We start from the raw sequence: 17,880 nt of genomic DNA on the forward strand, positions 1-17,880 counted from the left end.
AGCATTAATATTAGTCGGGGGATAAAGAATATATGACTGGGACTACTGTCATTAACTGTGTACATGCACTGTTTGTTTAATGTATTACGTAAAGATTTAAACTGTAGCACTGCGACACAGAAGCTAGATATGTTAGCATAGTGGACAGAAAGGCTAAGTACTGCTACTGCCGTGGCAGTAGTTTAAAGTGCCCTGTAAATCGGGTGGAGTTGAAATAATTTCAATTACATGGATGATATGGATCAATATGTGCTACAATCAATTAATCCCACCTTCATAAATAATAAATGAATTGCAGTTGTACCCCTCTGCCTGGTCATATGCACAACAACTGATTTCCATTTGAAAATGTCAGCAAATGAGATTTTTCTCATGTTCGTATATCCACTGAAATAGATTCACCATTTGATCATCTTGAATGTTGTAACCCAATAGTTCGCCCCACAGATAATTAGATTTCATTGTTTACATTCTAAAGCAGCACCTGCCCTCTTTGTGCTCCGGGTGAATAACACATTTCATCAGCACCATCCAGTGTGGTCAGCTCATCATTGTTTCCAGCCCCTTTGAGTGAATAAAGGATTCGATAAGTTCAGAATTCATTAATTCAAGAGGTAAAACTAATTAGTAAGTGAAATCAGTGATTCTTCAGTGGTTTAAATATTCATGGGACAGGCAAAGCGAAAACAGAGACAAGAGGCAATGGAAGTATTGAGATCATTAATCAAAGGGTGAGGAGAACATTTAGACATATGAGCCTCTCCCTTCATGGATTCACAGTGTTCCAGAAACAACTGGATTATCTAGCAACTCAACAAATGGTCTTTACCTGCACTTCTACAATATTTAACTGACCTGTGACTCCTCGGAAAGGGAGTACAGGACAACATCAGGAAATAATAATATATTCATTACTTGCCCCAGTTCACATAAGAAAAACACAAATCAAAAACATTCAGTCAAAAGCTTAAGATAAAATGGACTAAGTATAGCATTAAAATGTATTTTTAAAAAACAGTATTGTTATATGTACTTGCCGTACTGTTAAATGCAAGATAACCTGGCCTAAAAACTAAATAAATGACCTCCAAAAATCATTACATTGAAAATGAGAGAAACAAACATGAATGCTAAATAATATTTTTTTTTATTTTGACCCAAATCAAAAGCGAATTATCGAAGCAATTACAACAAAATAAAATCCAACGACTCGAGCGATATGATTTTATTTGAAAAGCGTACCGGAAGTGAGTGGTTGTTCTTGTCGCTGATTGGACACGCTGCTGCTGGCTACGTCATCACGTCAAGTGACGGCCGTGTGACGAAAGCGACTTTTGAGGTAGTCCACCCCAAAACATGTCTCTCGTCCCGGGCTAGCAAGCAGAATTACACCGGCTATGGCAACTTTTGTATACCTTGACGCTGTCATGTTTTTAGCCCTGGCCACGCAAATCGAACGTTGACATTCCCCGAGGTCACAAGTTCCACATTAAATCCAAAGAAAATGGCGGAGTTCTCGCCCGTCTTACCTATGCGGGATGGAGGAGCAGGAGGACGATTCGGCCAGCCTATCTTTCCTCGCTCGAGGTCCGGTTCCGAGTCGGAGAGCGAACTCTCCCAAAGCCTGGCTCGGACCAAGATACGTTCTTATGGAAGTACGGCGAGCGTCACGGCCTCCCTGGGAGAGAAATTCATAGAGCATCGGGTTACAGATAGCGATACTCTGCAGGGGATTGCCCTCAAATATGGTGTAACGGTAAGTTAACTCTGCTTCCGCATCTCCATCGTTTGCAGAGGTACAAAAGATACTCTCACTGCTAAATAAATAAAGAGCAGAAGTGCCGATTCAATTTCTCTACTTAAAATAAGAAGTACAAATGTCAAATGTGCTTAACCACAAAAGTAAAATGATTTTTAATGACAATTATATATACAAGAGGGCATTTCACCCTGATTCGAATGCAGGCAACTATGGTAGCATCATTTGTAACTAAAATCTTTCACAATTGAGAAAACAGAATAGATTGATTGACCAACCTCTCAGGACATCCATTCATCCATTTTCTTTACTGCTTGTCCACACGGGGGTCGCGGGCGTGCTGGAGCCTATCCCAGCAGTCATCGGGCAGTAGGCGGGGGACACCCTGAACCGGTTGCCATCAAATCGCAGGGCACACAGACGAACAACCATCCGCACACACTCACACCTAGGGGCAATTTGGAGTGCTCAATCGGCCTTCCAAGCATGTTTTTGGGATGTGGGAGGAAACCGGAGTGCCCGCAGAAAACCCACGTGGCCACGGGGAGAACATGCAAACTCCACACAGGAAGGATTGGAGGTGGAATCGAACTGGCACCCTCCTAACTGGGAGGCGTACGGGCTAACCAGTGCCCCACTAAGCCGCCCATCCTCTCAGGAGAATTTAAAAAAAAACAAAAAAACATCTTGATACAGTGATCGATTTTAACAAAACAAACCCAATTGATGGTATCTAAAATTTTTATTTTCTCTCTGTTGTCAAGAGTCCAGACTTTCAAAATACTAGATGACAATTTTGCCACAGTACTTGGACTGGTTCCCTTTTTAGAGTAAACTTTCATTTTTGAGTTCCTTGATTATTCTTCTGAGTCCCTGTAAATTCAAATGGAAAGTTTCTCACCATGAAAACTCACGTAATTTTGCAAACCCAGTCGGTAACTTTTAATTTGTAGAAAGTATTATAGTTTCCAGATTTTCCTTGATAGTCATTGTAAATGTATTTGGTATGATGTGACTTCTTCTTCCTTCTCGCTGTTAATACTTTTCTTTGTATTGGTTGTCACGGAATCTACTAGATGGAGCAAATCAAGAGAGCCAACAAGTTGTTCAGCAACGACTGTATCTTCCTCAAGAACAGCCTCAGCATCCCCGTGGCGGTGCCCAAGCGCTCCATTTTTAACGGACTGTCTCTGGAGTCTCCTGACGGGGATATCGAAGCAGCGTGTCAGGAGATGGAGACTCCCTGTGTCGTGTCGCAGGACCTTGAGGGACTTTCACCGTCATCCTCGCCGCCTCCTGAAGACTCCAGAGCGTCCCGGCCCCAAACGGAGGAGCTCTCTGCTAAAGACTTCTTACAAAGATTGGACTTGCAAATTAAACAGTCAAAGCAGGCAGCGCGCAGGCTGAAAGAAGAGGAAATAAGGTGAGGCCTAGTCAACAAAACCATTGTTATTGTTATTACAAAATACATCATTTTAGGAACACTATGATAAAAAGACTCATAGAATCTAATGCATATGTCTTGAACTTAAAAGTTAAATACAACTGAAGTGTACCACAAAGGCTTGTGCTAGAAACATGATACTTCCTGCAAATGTCAAATAGTTTGACTTGCTGAGTCAAGCATGAGCGCATCTCTTATTCCTGCTTCCCACAAAGTCTCACACTTGAGACAAAACCGCACATCAGTACATCTGTTCAACTGTCAGCACACCCACTGGCTAACCAATCGTATCTAAAGTTTTTGTACTATTCCAGTGATACGGCAGTGATCCAATATCTCAGTTTCATTTCATCTTGAGCAGCTGGTTTGGCCCGCATCACACTGGCTTGCGAGAGTTCCACTTTGTTTAAACAAACACACACATGTGCAAACATGGATTGTGTGCCCATTTAGCTTTTATCTTTAAGCAGGAAGAAAACCATCAAGCATTTGTGCTCTTTGTAAAACTAATGTGCACGGAACAATGGCTGTAACAATATGCTCACTCTACATAATACCACTTTACTCGGCACAGTAATGTTTTGTCTACTACTGTATGCAATTTCCTCGCTGTAGGTAGTCCTGCTTTATGTTGCCTTATGCAGCAATTTGACCTGGCTCATGCAAATTGGCCATCAAGTCCTGCTTTTTCATTCAACCTTGCCTAAATAAATATACCTGGATAGGGGTAGGCTACTGTTAGATATACAAATTAATTTTCCGGTTACATGAGCTGGAGCCGCACCTGAGACTCATTCATGATTCACACAAGACGTACACGACCTTGTGAGCAGTTTGGACGCTGATGTGTTTTTTCCACAGTGGAACATTTCCGTTAAACCTTGTTTGTCTTCCTTATTTGCAGGAGCAATGAGGGGAACTACGCGGCCCCCACCACATCATACCAAGAAATATGATGGACCATTGTGTTTACCTTAACCTCACTTGTTTGTTTACCTTCTTGCTTGCTTTGTTTGCCTTTTATTTATTATGAATATGCAAGCGTTACAACTTGTATCATTGTTTTGTTTTGGTACGGTTGCCCTGGTAGACAGTCAGCGCAGCTTGCATACAGGTACTATTGAACTATTTATGCACTGCTGCTATATAGACCGCCCCCAGCTGCACATGTGCTCATCAGTATAACCTCAGTAAAACATCAGATAAGAGGCTAAAGTCTTCATATTCATTTCATTAGTTCCCTAAAAGCCTTTTTCACAAATTCAGAAGGGACACCTCTATTTTTGGAGTGCATTATTTATGTGTGTGGAGATGGTTTTATGTGCTGCTATATTTTACTCATTGTTAGGCCAGAATAAATAAGTACATTGAGCAAAAAATTGAAATGCAACACCTTTTGCTTACATTGTTCACAAGCTAAACTCACAGAACCGAGTTTTATCAAAGCAAAAGTGCTCGTGAAAAATGGCAGCAAAAACAATTATTGCCTTTATATTTTTGTTCAGTGTATTTCAACCTGATTTGTTGTCACCCCAATGATTGTCCTTGCATGTGTAATGTTTTGAGTGGTAATTTACTATTACCGTTATTGCTCTATTGGTCTATTAAGCACACTTGCAAAGAAAAGACAATGTTTTAATTGCTTTCACACTCTAAGAAGAAAAAAAGCACATATTTACATTTTGAATGACCTCATCTTGTGTCTACTCAGATGAAAATGTTCATGTACATGAAGACGAATGATTGACACATTGCCCTCCTGTGGGCCCCAGTGTTATTACAACGGTTCACTATAATGTAATACACAAATGTCTTTATGACATAGAATAAGATCTCACATATACACCGACAACAGAAAAAAAGAGTTTACATATGAGAGAGAAAGAAAGAGAATCAAAAGACTTCTGCTAAATTGTCAGCTATTGATCTCAGTATTTTCCAGAGCTGTATATATGTTTTAAAAATATAGAAATGTCAATGACGAAACAATGGATTATTACTCTTCAATCTTGCCGTGCAAATAGTAAGAAAATTATTTTAGTGCTTTGTTTCATCATTTTATTACATCCTTTACCCCAAGATGATGATTGTAACATCAACAAAAAAACAGGACAGTAAGCAATTATTATGAATACACGTTACCATGCCTTGGGGATCAAGTGTGAGTGACAAATGAATGTTCCCTTAGTATTTCAGTTCAGTTCTATAGAGGATGACATCACAGGCTGCTGTAGATTCTTTTGATGGTGTCCCCCTCATCCCTGGCTATGATGCCCTTCTCGATGTAAGCGTCCACCTGCTGGTCCATGAAGTCCTTCAGTTTGGACAGGTCATAGTCTGGCACACAAATACACCACAGTGATTACATTTCTTAGCCCCGCTTAAGCCCCTCCAGTATTGTATTTGATTTACTAAAATGTATTATAGATCAGTGATCATCACGACACCCAAACAAGATGTACTAATCTGTGCTGTTGTTATCATTCGAAGGGATTGAGGTCAGTCTAAGTATGTATGGAGAAAGGAAACATAAAGGAGCCCACCGCAGATGTTACATTTCCCACTATAGGAGTCATTTTAGAATTGGAGGAATATTTTCTGTCAAACCCAAGAAATTTTAAATAACCAATGCAGAACGTACAAAACAAATGCACTTGTTTAGTTGTCCTGAGATTAAAAAAAAATGCGATCTAGTAAAATTGATTATCAAATATAATGTTACCAAGTCCTGTATTTATATTCTTTCAACATTTTCAACGGTAATGCAGTGTTACTCAAACAATCAGAGCCCTCTTACTCATTATCTGGAAAAGACATTCATATTTTTTTATATATTTTTTAATTATCTTTGTTTTATTTAGTCTATTTGTCCTACAATTCTCAAATGACCCATGACGTTTTTCCCCCTACTGATTAATAACATTTTTTACATTTTCATTTCCCCTTGCCCTTTTATTCATCCCCATAATGTCACAGCAGTACCAGGTTAGCTCCAGAAATCAGGTAATTGTTATCAGTCCTGGAAACAAGCAAACACTGTCCTAAAACTAATTAAAGCGGCAGCTGGCCTACAATATGAATTTCAATAAGGACAACCTGAGTTAATGGACACAACTCCAATCACGATACTGTTGCCGGGACACGGTTTGCTGATGCCAAACATGACGTGTGTCAGGGATTTAAATGCAACGTGATTAGATTCTTTCAATCTTGACCGTGAGGAGCCAAAAACCAAAACCAGTATGTGGCCTGTGCTTCCATCTGCTCTGATGCTTAATCTGTGTGTTGTGTAGGCATAAACACACACTCTCGCACACATGCGCGCACACACGTACACACAAACACACACACACGTTTCCAAACAGCCTGCCAGTTGAGATTGTCCTAATGGCCACGTCTGGTGGAGTAAACACAATAAATGTTCACTGGCTCTGTTTCTATGACACTGGCTGAGGTCAAGGAGGCCTTTGTTTGCTCTTCTTTTCTGACAACAGGGAAAATTCAATATAATTACTGGGCACTTCATTAGGTACACTTACACAATCTAATGAGCACTGCCTTTTGAGCATTTATTTGATTTTCGTGATATCCAGGTTAAGGTCCAAGTACTCGTACTCGGGGCAAACCTGTGCATTAGTAAACTGATAAATGCTACAGGGAGTACTAGTGACACAAAATTCTACTAATTGACATATAGTGCTTTACTAGTAGCACTATGAGCGGCAACATATGTACTATAATTGTGCAGTTTTGCCTCACTAGTGACGTCCTTCTTGTATGCCTAAATTGTCCTGCGGTCAAAAGTAAAAAACAGTAAAAAAAAAAGTAAAACAGTTCTGTGTTCTCCGGTGTTCTTCTCGTGAACTGAATTGTTGTACAAGCGTGTTGAACAGTGACTCAAGATACAACTTGAATTTGTTCTATGGCCATGCTCTTAATTCAAAACGTCTATATCCCAAATCATCTTTCTTCATTGAAATGAATAGAAAAGCCAATAATCCGTTAATGTCTCCTTTTAGTTGTACTGCTCCCCATCTACCAAACTGCAGCTTGTTGTGAAATGAATTGAGTTGCATTCACAGCCACAATATACAGCGCTTTCATCTGAAATTGATGCTCACAAGTTAAAGCCAAAAAGTGGCCAAATTACAATTCACATCTTGAAGTTGCGTGACTCGAATCTCAAGGCACCACTGTACTATTACATTTTAAGGTAAATATCAAGAATATTGGAATGCATTCTTAAAATATCTTTCCATAGGTTGAGATGTTGAGTGATTGTGCCACTTTGAGGAAAATTGGTCACTGTGAGTGCGTTCATTGTTGCTGTCCTATCATCAAGTGTGTGTCTTCTTTGGCCAAACAGTTAACAGGCAGGCGGGGAGGCGGTTGTTGTCCCAGACAACCATCCCACAACTAGAATACTAATGAAGTGTCCCACATGCAAGCTCGATGAAGAGACACTGTTAAAAGCTTCCCTGCTGCTCTATCTTCTTGTAAATTCAGGCCTGTCAAAATTCTTTCAATGTTTCTTTTAAAAGATACTCTGGCTTTTTGTTTAACAGCACCTGCCTCGCCACACATGTTGAATAAAGCCTCTGAGCACTGCCCACTGTAAAATGCAATTTTCACGCAGCTATCACATTCTGCTGTTCATGGCCTGCACAGCTAGAGCTCATTATCGTTTCATTTCCTGCTGCCAGATGAAATACCGCTGGGCATTGATTTTTAGAGCAGCGTGCGTCAATCAATTTTCAAGGTCGCTAGTCACAACCAAAAAAAACAAAGTGTTGCCAAACAACGGAAATAATAGACCTTTGAAGACGAAGACATTTTCTTCTTTGTTAAAGTGGAAAATTCCGTTTAGTTTCCTCTGCTCTCTTGTGTCCTTTTTAAATGTATGTAGTTTGGACAGAAAAAAAAGAGCAAGCTGGCATGAAAGCACTGTCCGAAAGGGTATAAATGAAAGAAAATATGATGGGCGAGTTTAAAAGGTATATTGAATGTCAAGGGACAGCAGGAGAAGTTTACCAAACAGACCTTTGTTTCTGAACAAGGCAGTCGAATAAGCAGTAATTGGGACAAACTCGTTGAGAGTAATCCATATTCATTAGCTGTGGGGCAAGCGTCTAGTCAAGCATCCCTCAAGCACTCATTTCAAATGCAGATTAGGGACACGAAAGAGAGCTTAGAAGGTTTGAGCTTCCCTGTGCCTCAGACCTCCTTGTGACCCACCACGATTCTCAGAATTAAACTGCCACATAAGTTCCTTCCTTCAACTCACCGTCTTTGCCTTCTTCCTTGTTGTGTTTCTTCAGCCACTCTATGTTCTTTCTGATGGCCTCCAGATACGTCTCGGATTTGCCGGGCCGATCTGTTGAGAAAGGTCAAAGCGTATCAATCTTTTGCTCAGCAAAAATACAATATCCTGATGGATCATGTAACACAAATGTTCACAAATGGCATCATGTTCCCAATATATCAGTATAAACAAAACAGAAGTATTTATTGTTGAGGTTAATTCCGTTTTACTATCAAGCGAGTACAGTGCGGTTTTCAGGAACAAGAAATAACGGTATCTGTGACAGGCTTTTGGCCGTCACTTATTGGACTGGCCTACTTCTGGGACAAACACGGACGCTGTGCTATGATTGGCTTGGCCGGCTGTTCTGCCTTTATTTTCTAATTTATTCATGTCCCGCTGGCTCTGCTGAGCGGAAACAAAAAGTTCTGCTTTGTTTTGTAGTCAAAGTAGGACAAAGGAGAGGTTTTGATTAGTTGACGCATCATCGTTTAGTTACAGTTGAATTTGAATAATTTGCAAGTATTTAACATACTGTTCATTCATTTTCCATAAACACATACACTGGGACAAAATTATATATATTATACTATATTAATTGCATCCATCCATAAATTTTCTAAAGTATCAATATTAAATTTTGCACATATAGATCTTGAAATGTTTAAACTACCTGTTGGACAATGATAAATTGCTGCTTAATCCTTAATGTTTCAGAGGACTCCTATTCCTTATGTTTAAAATGTGTTAGAATCGAATTTGAGGGTGAGAAAATGACAATTAGGGTATTTTGATTAGTGTCAAATGTCAAAGCAAGTCCAATTTGAGAGTTATAGCATACAATGAAGTTATTTTGCATATTGTTTTTTATTAAAAAAGGCCTTCAAGTTAACATTTAAAGTCTAAAGGCAATGTGTTGTATGATCATCGGAGCTGCTTTGTGGACTGACTGGTTGATGGCTGATCCTGTTTGGTGGAGTCCTTCAGGTTCTCGTACTCCTTCTGCATCTTGGCGGCCTCAGCCTTGGTGTTGTCATCCTCGTCCAAATTCTTCCCCGCTGCCCGAAAACATCACACTTGATTAACCCCCAGCCTTTGATTGGTTCAGCTACCCTTTCAGCTTAGTAGTTGTGATCAAAAATACTTTGACTTCAAGATTTTACTATGTTTTTTTTTATTTTATTTTACTGCTTACCGCTTTTAAATACCAGTCATGAGTAGAGAACATCAATTTTTACTTTTTATTTTTCCAACCATCAAAATTGAATTTTTCTCAGCACTACGCGCAGATGGGAAAACCTAACAGCAACAATAAAAACAATTGAATTTCTAGTTTTGCAGAGGACAAGCTGCTCGTTGGCAATTCAGAAAATAAGAATAAAGATAAAATTTTTTTTGTTTCATTACATTTGTTTTAACAAATGTAAAATGCATTTAAATAAGGAAGGGAAATGGACAAAAATGGCCAGCATAGAGCCCAAAGGGTTAGTTAATAGGGCAATAAAACATCAAGTTGATCAAAAAGAAAAGGTGTCGATGATGAATCGGTGTAAATCAATATATTCTCGATCGTTGACTCATGATTGATTAAAATAATCACTGTTCCATACAGTTTGCAGGTGGTTTGCTGGTTTTGGTTATTTACCGTTAGGTCCTACAAAGTCTGACGGTCCAAGAGCCTTTCCAAGCTTGTTCTTGGTCTGCATTGCAATCATAGCGTCCAGATTTTCTATAGGAGTGAGAAAAAAAAAAGTCATTTGACTCATTCCACAATGAGTTCAAGCCCAGCAGGCTTGTTCTCACGCTACAGAAGCTACTATACCATGTTTTTAAATTCAGTGTTGCACATTTTAAATTTCGTTCCAGTGCAATACATTTGCATTCATACGGTTTGTTTAAAAAAAAAAAAAAAATCAAAAATATTTAATTAACTTTTATGTATTGCACATTTGAATAAAACCCACCCATCCATCCAAATCGTGTATCCACACAAGGTTTGTGGGTGTGCTGGAGCCTATCCCAGTAGTCTTTGGGCAGTAGGCGGGGGACACCCTGAACTGGTCGCCAGCCAATCACAGGGTACACTTAGACGAACAAACATTCACACTCACACCGAAGGACAATTTAGGGTGCTCCGTTTACCTAACATGCATATTTTGGGGATTTGGGAGGAAACTGGAGTACCCATGCAGGCCCAGGGAGAATATGCAAACTCCTCACAGGAATGTCATACCCCGAAATCGAACCTACGACCTCAGCAATGCGAGGCGGACGTGCTAACCAGTCGATCACCGTGCTGCCCATTTTAATAAAATCTAAAAACTAAATGAAAGATAAATATTATTTTGAATTTTCCTGTAAGCACAGCATATTTTAATTCAAAATGCTTTAAAGTGCATTGTAAGCATGAATCTTGTTTTCCCTGCTTGAATCACTCCTGTACGGAGTCACAGTAAATGTAGGTTAATGTTATTCATACAATTATGATATCTTACTACTACTTCTCTCTTCGGCTCTCATTTTCTCCTCGCAAGTTCTGTCTGTGTTCACACCGCCTACTACCACCTGAAGTGTGGAAAATTGCTTATTTTTTTCAGCCTCCTCCCCAGCATTGAGCATTCAAACATACTAAACACTGTTTTTCCTGATCCTCGGTGTGCTATTTTTTTTTTAAAAGACTTTTGTTTTTGTTGTGTGCTCACCTTGCTGACCCAATGGTCAGTTGGGGGTGAGGGCGGCTCAAGTTAACATGTTGCTAAGTGACTGTGGAATTCTAACCAATTATCCCTGATGCCACCCCAAACAACCATACGGCCAAGGCCAACAGGTTGCCATGGCAACTCACATCATGCGTAATGGCTGTTTTGTTCGGCTTTACATGGTCACTATTGGCTAGCTGGTATTCAAGGTCTTGTTGAAGGACTCTAACATCAGCCTCCATATATTTTTAAATTGTGAAGATTAACAACCTGTGAATGGATGGGAGCTATTTCTGGGGAACTTTTCATGCTCATTGAACAACACAATAAATCCTCAGCGCTTCAGATGAGTTTTTATTGATTTTTTTTTTTTTTAAACTCAATTCCAGCCATTTTTTTTTTTTGTCTGCTGGTCAAATTACCTCTATTGTAAGCACCCAACTTTAGACTGGACGCACTCGCACACTCACTTGCATGCATTCAGAAACGTTCACACAAAACTGTCACACACACTATTACATACTACATTCACACACAAACCCAACCTCACACATCTTCATGCAGTCTCATTCTTCTCAAAATAAAACCGTTCAGGTTCATTTGAGCCACTTAATAATTTGACTACTCTGACTCAGGTCTAATTCGTTCATTTTTGTTGTTTGACGATAAAATTTTACGTCTGTCTTAAATAAAAGGAAAAATTACTGAGCCAGAATAAAAGAGAAAGTTAAAGGAAGGAAAAAAAGGTCACAGCAGTGCTTGACGTGAAAAAACTTTTACTGATGTGATGATGAGCCATAAAAGCAGGCTGGCTATTCAACCCTTGACACTCATCTGTCATTTCGAGTTTACACTCAGCTGCACCGACTGATAAGAAAAATGTCCTAATCCAGAAAAACAGGAAAGATTTACTAAAATAAATCTAGATTAGAGTTCATATATTGAGAATTACTAGAAACATTTGCATTAGTTGTAATGAAAGATGTTTTATTTATTTTTTGTGGTCTTACCCAGATAGGAGACGCCTTCCTCGGGCGTGATGGTGCCGTACTTGACCATCATCTTCACAAAATCAATCAGCGTTTTCATGATGGTGATGAGCGTCTCTCGTTCCTGAGCGTCTTGATCTGAGACAGTCACGAATCAATCAGGAGCAGTGACAGGAAGTAATTTTCAGGTATCTTTTACATTACTTAAGAATACATTTATTTATAAATGTATTTATACGTTTACTTAAATACAGATTGTGAGTATACTTTTGACACCACTACACAGAGGAAGCATGTTTTGTCTTGGCAGTAATTGGTTGCCATCGTGTTCACATTATCATGCGGTGTTTGGCTGCAGGGATCTGGAAGATGGATTATGAATAATTACTGATGTGTTTGTGTGTGTTCCTAGAAGTCAATTTGCAAAGGTGACTCATCGCAGAACACCTGATTGCCATGACAACAACATGTTCGGCTCTTTGTCTTGGCTCGGAGGCACGTGTGTGATGTAAGATGACCGCGTGGTGCTTACCGGAATTGAGGCTCCTGAGTAGCCGGTAGAAATTGGGAAAGTACTGGAGATCTTGAAGGCCGTCCTCTGGGCTGACTTCATTGTCGTCCTCAGCGTCATCTTTGTCCCAAGTGTTATCTATTGTCTCGTCCTCATCTTCAGCATCCCTGTCCACCTCATCCAAAATCTCCTCGTCGTCGTCATTGTAACGCCGACTGGGCTGCTCCCATTTGTCCTGCTGATGCAAGAAGCATTTTTATATGAATTGAAATCCCCATTGTCCCTTCTTAATTGTGAATTAGACATTACTGTGTTTGCTGCCTGGCCATCTTCTGCATCCCCGACTTCCTCTTCATTGCTCTCCTCGATCTCGTTGTTTTTGGCATTTTTGGTGATGAGATCCTGCAGGGCCTCTGCCACCTGATACTCTAGCGTGTCAGCCTGACTTTCCGTGATCTAACCGGAAGACAAACAGCCAGATTGAACACCACTGTGGATTGTATAATATTGATCCATGCTAGTCAGAGAAGCTGTGGACCGCAGGTGTCATATTTGTAATACAAAGGTGAATGAAATCCAATTCACACATTTCATTGCATTTCATTTCAGAGACAGACATTTTTTCTTGCAGTGTGAGCACAGATATTCCCTCCATTTTACAGGAAAGCGGAATATAAACTAGGGCCCAACCGATATAATTTTTTGAAGCTATATTAAGCAGGGTAACATTTTGATTGCCGATTAATTTAAAGAAATATACAATGAATACATTAATATATTTTTCCAAAAACAAAGATATAATTTTCAGGTAGAACATTTTGCTGTTTTACAATATTTTGTCCTTATTTTACTGAGAATAGGCATAAACTGTCAATTTTTTCAACCTTTATTTGTCATTGTGTGAAAACAAAAAACAATTGGTCAATTTTTGCTGATTTTAAAAGTAATATCACTAAAGTATTCATAGGTGGTTGCTTCCTTCCCACCACTGTCTACGAATAAAAGAAAGCCTCATGTACTTTCTACTACTGTCAAACCTACCAAACCCAGTTTGAGTAGCTTGGACACGATTCGGTCAAAAACACCTCTGTCATCCTCCTCATAGATCCTGTTTGCAATCTTCTGAACAATATCCTCTGCCGTCAACGGAGTGCCGTCCACCTGACGGAATGTGTCTGTCTCATCTGAGAGAAGAGAGGACATCATTTGTGTTAGTTAACTGTGTGGCACTCTGTTCATTTGACAGAACAAACTGCAGCTGAATCACAGCAGTCTTCCAGCCACCCTCAAAGGAAATTTCATTAATTTAGCAATCAGGACGCTGCGGGCCGTATATGGAAAAAAGGAAGGAAGAGAAGGGCCCACTTTACCTTATGTTGATTTATGAAGCACGCTAATAGAATTTTTACAGCATGCTGTACGTCATGAGCGAATACAGCAGGATAGCGCAGAAAAAAATATCTTTTACCAAGTAGCGAATTGCAACAATGCGAAGGAACACTGTTCATTTTTATTTCAAGTAGGTGTTTTGGCAAGCGTCCCAGTACTTTGACTACATCGTGTATATTTTCTTGCTCATGCTTATGAGAGAGATGCTATTCATACAGCGCAACTCTTTTACGACTCCCGTGCCTCCCACAAAGGGCAAGTAAGTTCTAAATTATTGGATCATCTTCAAGCTATTATTGTCTCACTCTGAGGAACAGCAAAAGAATATCCACAGTGTGCTTTGCGATTGTGATGTAACGTAAGAAGACGAGAAGCTCACAGATGCTGGGCCATATGCAGGAACTGATTTGCGTCAGAGTCATCTCACCTCAAAGATCCTATTACGCTGATTCATACAGCAGGACATTTGTATTTTAAGATGTTCTATCCCTTGATGAAATCTGATGTGAAAGCATATACTGTATGCTTTTTTTGAGGCAGACTGGAATCCTCCCGGAATAATCTGGCAAATGTGTTTTTATGTTGTGTGGGGTGGTTTAGTACAGTACTTGAGGGGGCATTTTGATCCGTATAACTAAATTTAATTTCGACTTGGATTTCTGTGGAAATGTTCAAATGTTGACTTGTACTTATTTCTACACTCTTGCATATGATTAAACCAGTGGTTTAATTTAGATTGGGCGAAAAATTACTTAAAATGATTTGCATTAAAAAAAGAAAAATCAACATTACTTAAATAAATAATAAAATAAATAAACAAAAATTAACATAGTAAAAAATCCTATTGAAACCCTCATGGTCAATAAGACAGTTTTGACTTTTGTGGAGTATTTTTGAGGCATTGTATTAAAAAATATAGCTAGTGCTTGTAAGGGCTGGCTCAAGTGCATTTTGGAGATAATCCCACGTGTTCTCTTTCATGTCTGCCTACAGACGCACGTGGCATGTTCAAAGGTCACCTACTCACAGACAACATGACTACTGGATGAGCCTCAGCTGTAGATGAATATAAATGCTTTGTTGTGTACCGATTTTAGAGGATATTTGTACGGTACTTGATCATTTTTGCGAGGGGCGACTTCTATGGAGAGAAGTAAAATTAACTGCAGTTGAGATTTCCGGGTTACAAAAACGGCAACGACAAAGACAGTTTTTACGGGTATTGTATATCAACATAATTAACAGTAAAAAAGATAATAGTTGAATATTGAGTATGACTTTTATCAGTCATCTTTTAATCTTTTTCGACGCAAGTACTACTTTAGTATAGAGTGTGAGTACTCTGCGTTGTACTTGCCATTCTCCATCCCGTTCTTGGTCGAGTCATATTCCTCAGCCAGGCGGCGACTCTTGGTGGAATCAGATTCATCTGGTATGTACTCATCTTTCTTCTGCTCCACCTCATCAGTGGTCTCCTTGGATTTGTGGCTCGGGGCTAATGACTTCAGTACGGTCGAGTCATCACCGTCCGGCTCCTTGGAGACGGCAGGTCGCTTGCTCTCTGATAGGAAGCGCAAATGAAAATCGTTCATCATTGTGGAGGTGAGGTGTGAGGTGCAGTTTTCCGTATTTTCAAAGTTGGAAACTTTTCATGGGATGAATGGAAAGGGATTAAACAAGGAATTTACTAGATTTGATTCAAATGCTGGCTTTTAATCAAGCTTACACCAGGGGAAAGAAAGGCTTAATTTTCAATGACATATTTGATAAAAGGACATAATCTCACCACTATTCCTCAAAAGTAATCAAATATGCTAGTTTAACACAGTTTAATTATGTGCAACCGATGTAGTAAATTCAAAAGACTTTTTTTAATATTCTATTTCCATGACTTTCCAAAACAGTTCCACAATCCTCCATCCTTAACTTCTCATAAATATTTCCCAGAAAATTTCCAGCAATTTGTAACCTTCAGTAAAGCCTTGAAATTTGATTCATTTTAGGTTCTCCGTGCACTGGCGATGCATTTTCTTACTGGCAGTGCTGAAACCTGAACTCAGACTGTCTCATTAATTGATTAGCAATGCGATTTGTTCTTACCAGCTGAATGTACTGCAGTCTTCACACTGTCCGCCTCGGCAATCTGAGGAAATGACAAGTATTGTGTAAATAATTTCAATGCCGCGTATTGATAATTCATGTTTTCCTGAGAGATGAAAGCGCCTCACCTGCTCTTGGAGTGGTCTTTCTTCTGTCAGCTGTCGATTGTACACTGATTTATCTACAACTGTAATGAATCAAAGAAAGAAAACTTAAGATTCTTTGCATCTCTGTGAGCATTTATTGTCTGAACTGATAATTTGGTGGCAGTCTATTATATTTTCCACAGCTGTAGGTTCTTTATAACAGAATTTTGTGAGTTTTGTCAACACTTCCGTTGAAGCTTCTGGAGACATATGAAAGCTGCTGCCCTCCCACTCTCCCCACCCCTCTCTTGGTCAGACCTTAATCGGATTACCAAACAAAAGATTAAACTGAGTCGAAAATAGACCACGGGCCTCAACAGCCGCTGGCGAGCTGCAGCTCAATTTGCTGTATTCTGTTAATGAGCAGATTTACAGTGAAATTAACAGACAACTGCTGGAAACAACTACAAAGAACCACAAATGTGAGCTAGAATTAGTCCGGTGTCATCAAATGTTCATTGTGAGCATTTCTCACTCATGCTATTCTATTGTTAAGAGATTCTGTGGTGTCTTTTACAAGTAAGAATGTGTCACTGAAGTTTGTTCATCTGCAATTAGCGTGTTTTAATGCTCTTAAATATTGAGCCTGTAAAACACGAGCTTTACAATGACTCACCCTCGCTGGATGCTGTCGGTGTAGGAAAGGCAGATATTTGGTTTAATAGACTGAAAAAGAGAAAATGGAAAACAATGCAAAGGTGTTTTGACGCCATCCTCACGAATAACAAAAATGTAAAAACAAATCGGTTGCTGGGGCTCCAAGCGCCGCCGCGGAGGCTACAATATTGCTAGTCGCTTGAGTGAATCCCTCGGCTGGGAAGCGGCTGGCCTGATCTCCGCTTGACTGTGGAGCGAGGTGGAGCTGTCAGCCGGCTGCGGTGCTGAAAGCAGGTCACGTAAACGCTTTGCTTCTACAAAGGATGAGTAAGGAAGGCTGAGCAAAACCCCGTGTGAGCCACAGCATCACTGGCCAGAGGATGTAAAACAGCTCAGCACAACAGGACCTGCCCCCTCACTGAGGAGGAGGAGGAGGAGGAGGAGGAGGAGGAGGAGGAGGAGGAGGAGGAGGAGGAGGAGGAGGAGGAGGAGGAGGAGGAGGAGGAGGAGGAGGAGGAGGAGGAGGAGGAGGAGCAGAACACTGTGAAAAGTGTCTCACTGTACATGAAAAAAGTCCACGCCATGTGATGTTTCGGCGTAAAACACCACAAAATAAGCTGTATAAAGTCTGCTTTTATTTAATATCATTCACATGATAAATACAACATTGACAAATTAACCAACCTTGTGATTGTGTTTTTGGAACCAAGCCCCCACAGTCGTTTTTTGTATGCTAAGGTCAGAGCAAAAAATAAAATATTACTTTGGTACCATCTTGTGGCATGTTGATGTAAGTTCAGAAATTATTTTAGCCCAAAGTAGTGTGTGGGCATCTTAGAGCCGAGGTAATATGCTGAAGTGAGTTGAGAGCTTCATTTAGATCAATGCAGTGCTTTGCAGCAACTGTGTGCAACTTAATACTACTAGTGACATTATAAAGTTAT

General features: G+C 39.8%; 2 protein-coding genes across 3 annotated transcripts; one reads left to right on the forward strand and one right to left on the reverse strand.

The window, feature by feature from the left end:
* The first annotated feature begins 1,295 nt into the window (after window positions 1-1,295).
* lysmd2 (LysM, putative peptidoglycan-binding, domain containing 2) lies at window positions 1,296-5,192 on the forward strand. Its single transcript, XM_088370495.1, has 3 exons — window positions 1,296-1,756; window positions 2,836-3,182; window positions 4,108-5,192. The coding sequence occupies exons 1-3, from the start codon at window positions 1,505-1,507 to the stop codon at window positions 4,157-4,159; spliced, it is 651 nt and encodes a 216-aa protein (XP_088226621.1). The 5' UTR covers window positions 1,296-1,504; the 3' UTR covers window positions 4,160-5,192.
* scg3 (secretogranin III) lies at window positions 4,825-17,354 on the reverse strand. 2 transcript variants are annotated; one of them, XM_088370492.1, is made up of 12 exons: window positions 16,956-17,354; window positions 16,322-16,380; window positions 16,194-16,236; window positions 15,451-15,654; window positions 13,746-13,888; window positions 13,014-13,160; window positions 12,726-12,939; window positions 12,215-12,331; window positions 10,151-10,234; window positions 9,456-9,563; window positions 8,488-8,577; window positions 4,825-5,540 (listed from the first exon to the last, which is right to left on the reverse strand). In XM_088370492.1, exons 1-12 carry the CDS (start codon window positions 17,050-17,052, stop codon window positions 5,422-5,424), a joined length of 1,425 nt encoding a protein of 474 aa, XP_088226618.1. In that variant the 5' UTR covers window positions 17,053-17,354; the 3' UTR covers window positions 4,825-5,421. The 2 variants fall into 2 exon arrangements, with proteins under 2 accessions (XP_088226618.1, XP_088226616.1); XM_088370490.1 differs by having other exon boundaries at window positions 12,726-12,942.
* Between the last annotated feature and the right edge of the window lie 526 nt (window positions 17,355-17,880).

The sequence above is a fragment of the Syngnathus floridae genome, chromosome 3 (assembly GCF_059516105.1).
Source record: "Syngnathus floridae isolate MCC-2025c chromosome 3, RoL_Sflo_1.0, whole genome shotgun sequence".
NCBI classification, from domain to species: Eukaryota; Metazoa; Chordata; class Actinopteri; order Syngnathiformes; family Syngnathidae; genus Syngnathus; species Syngnathus floridae.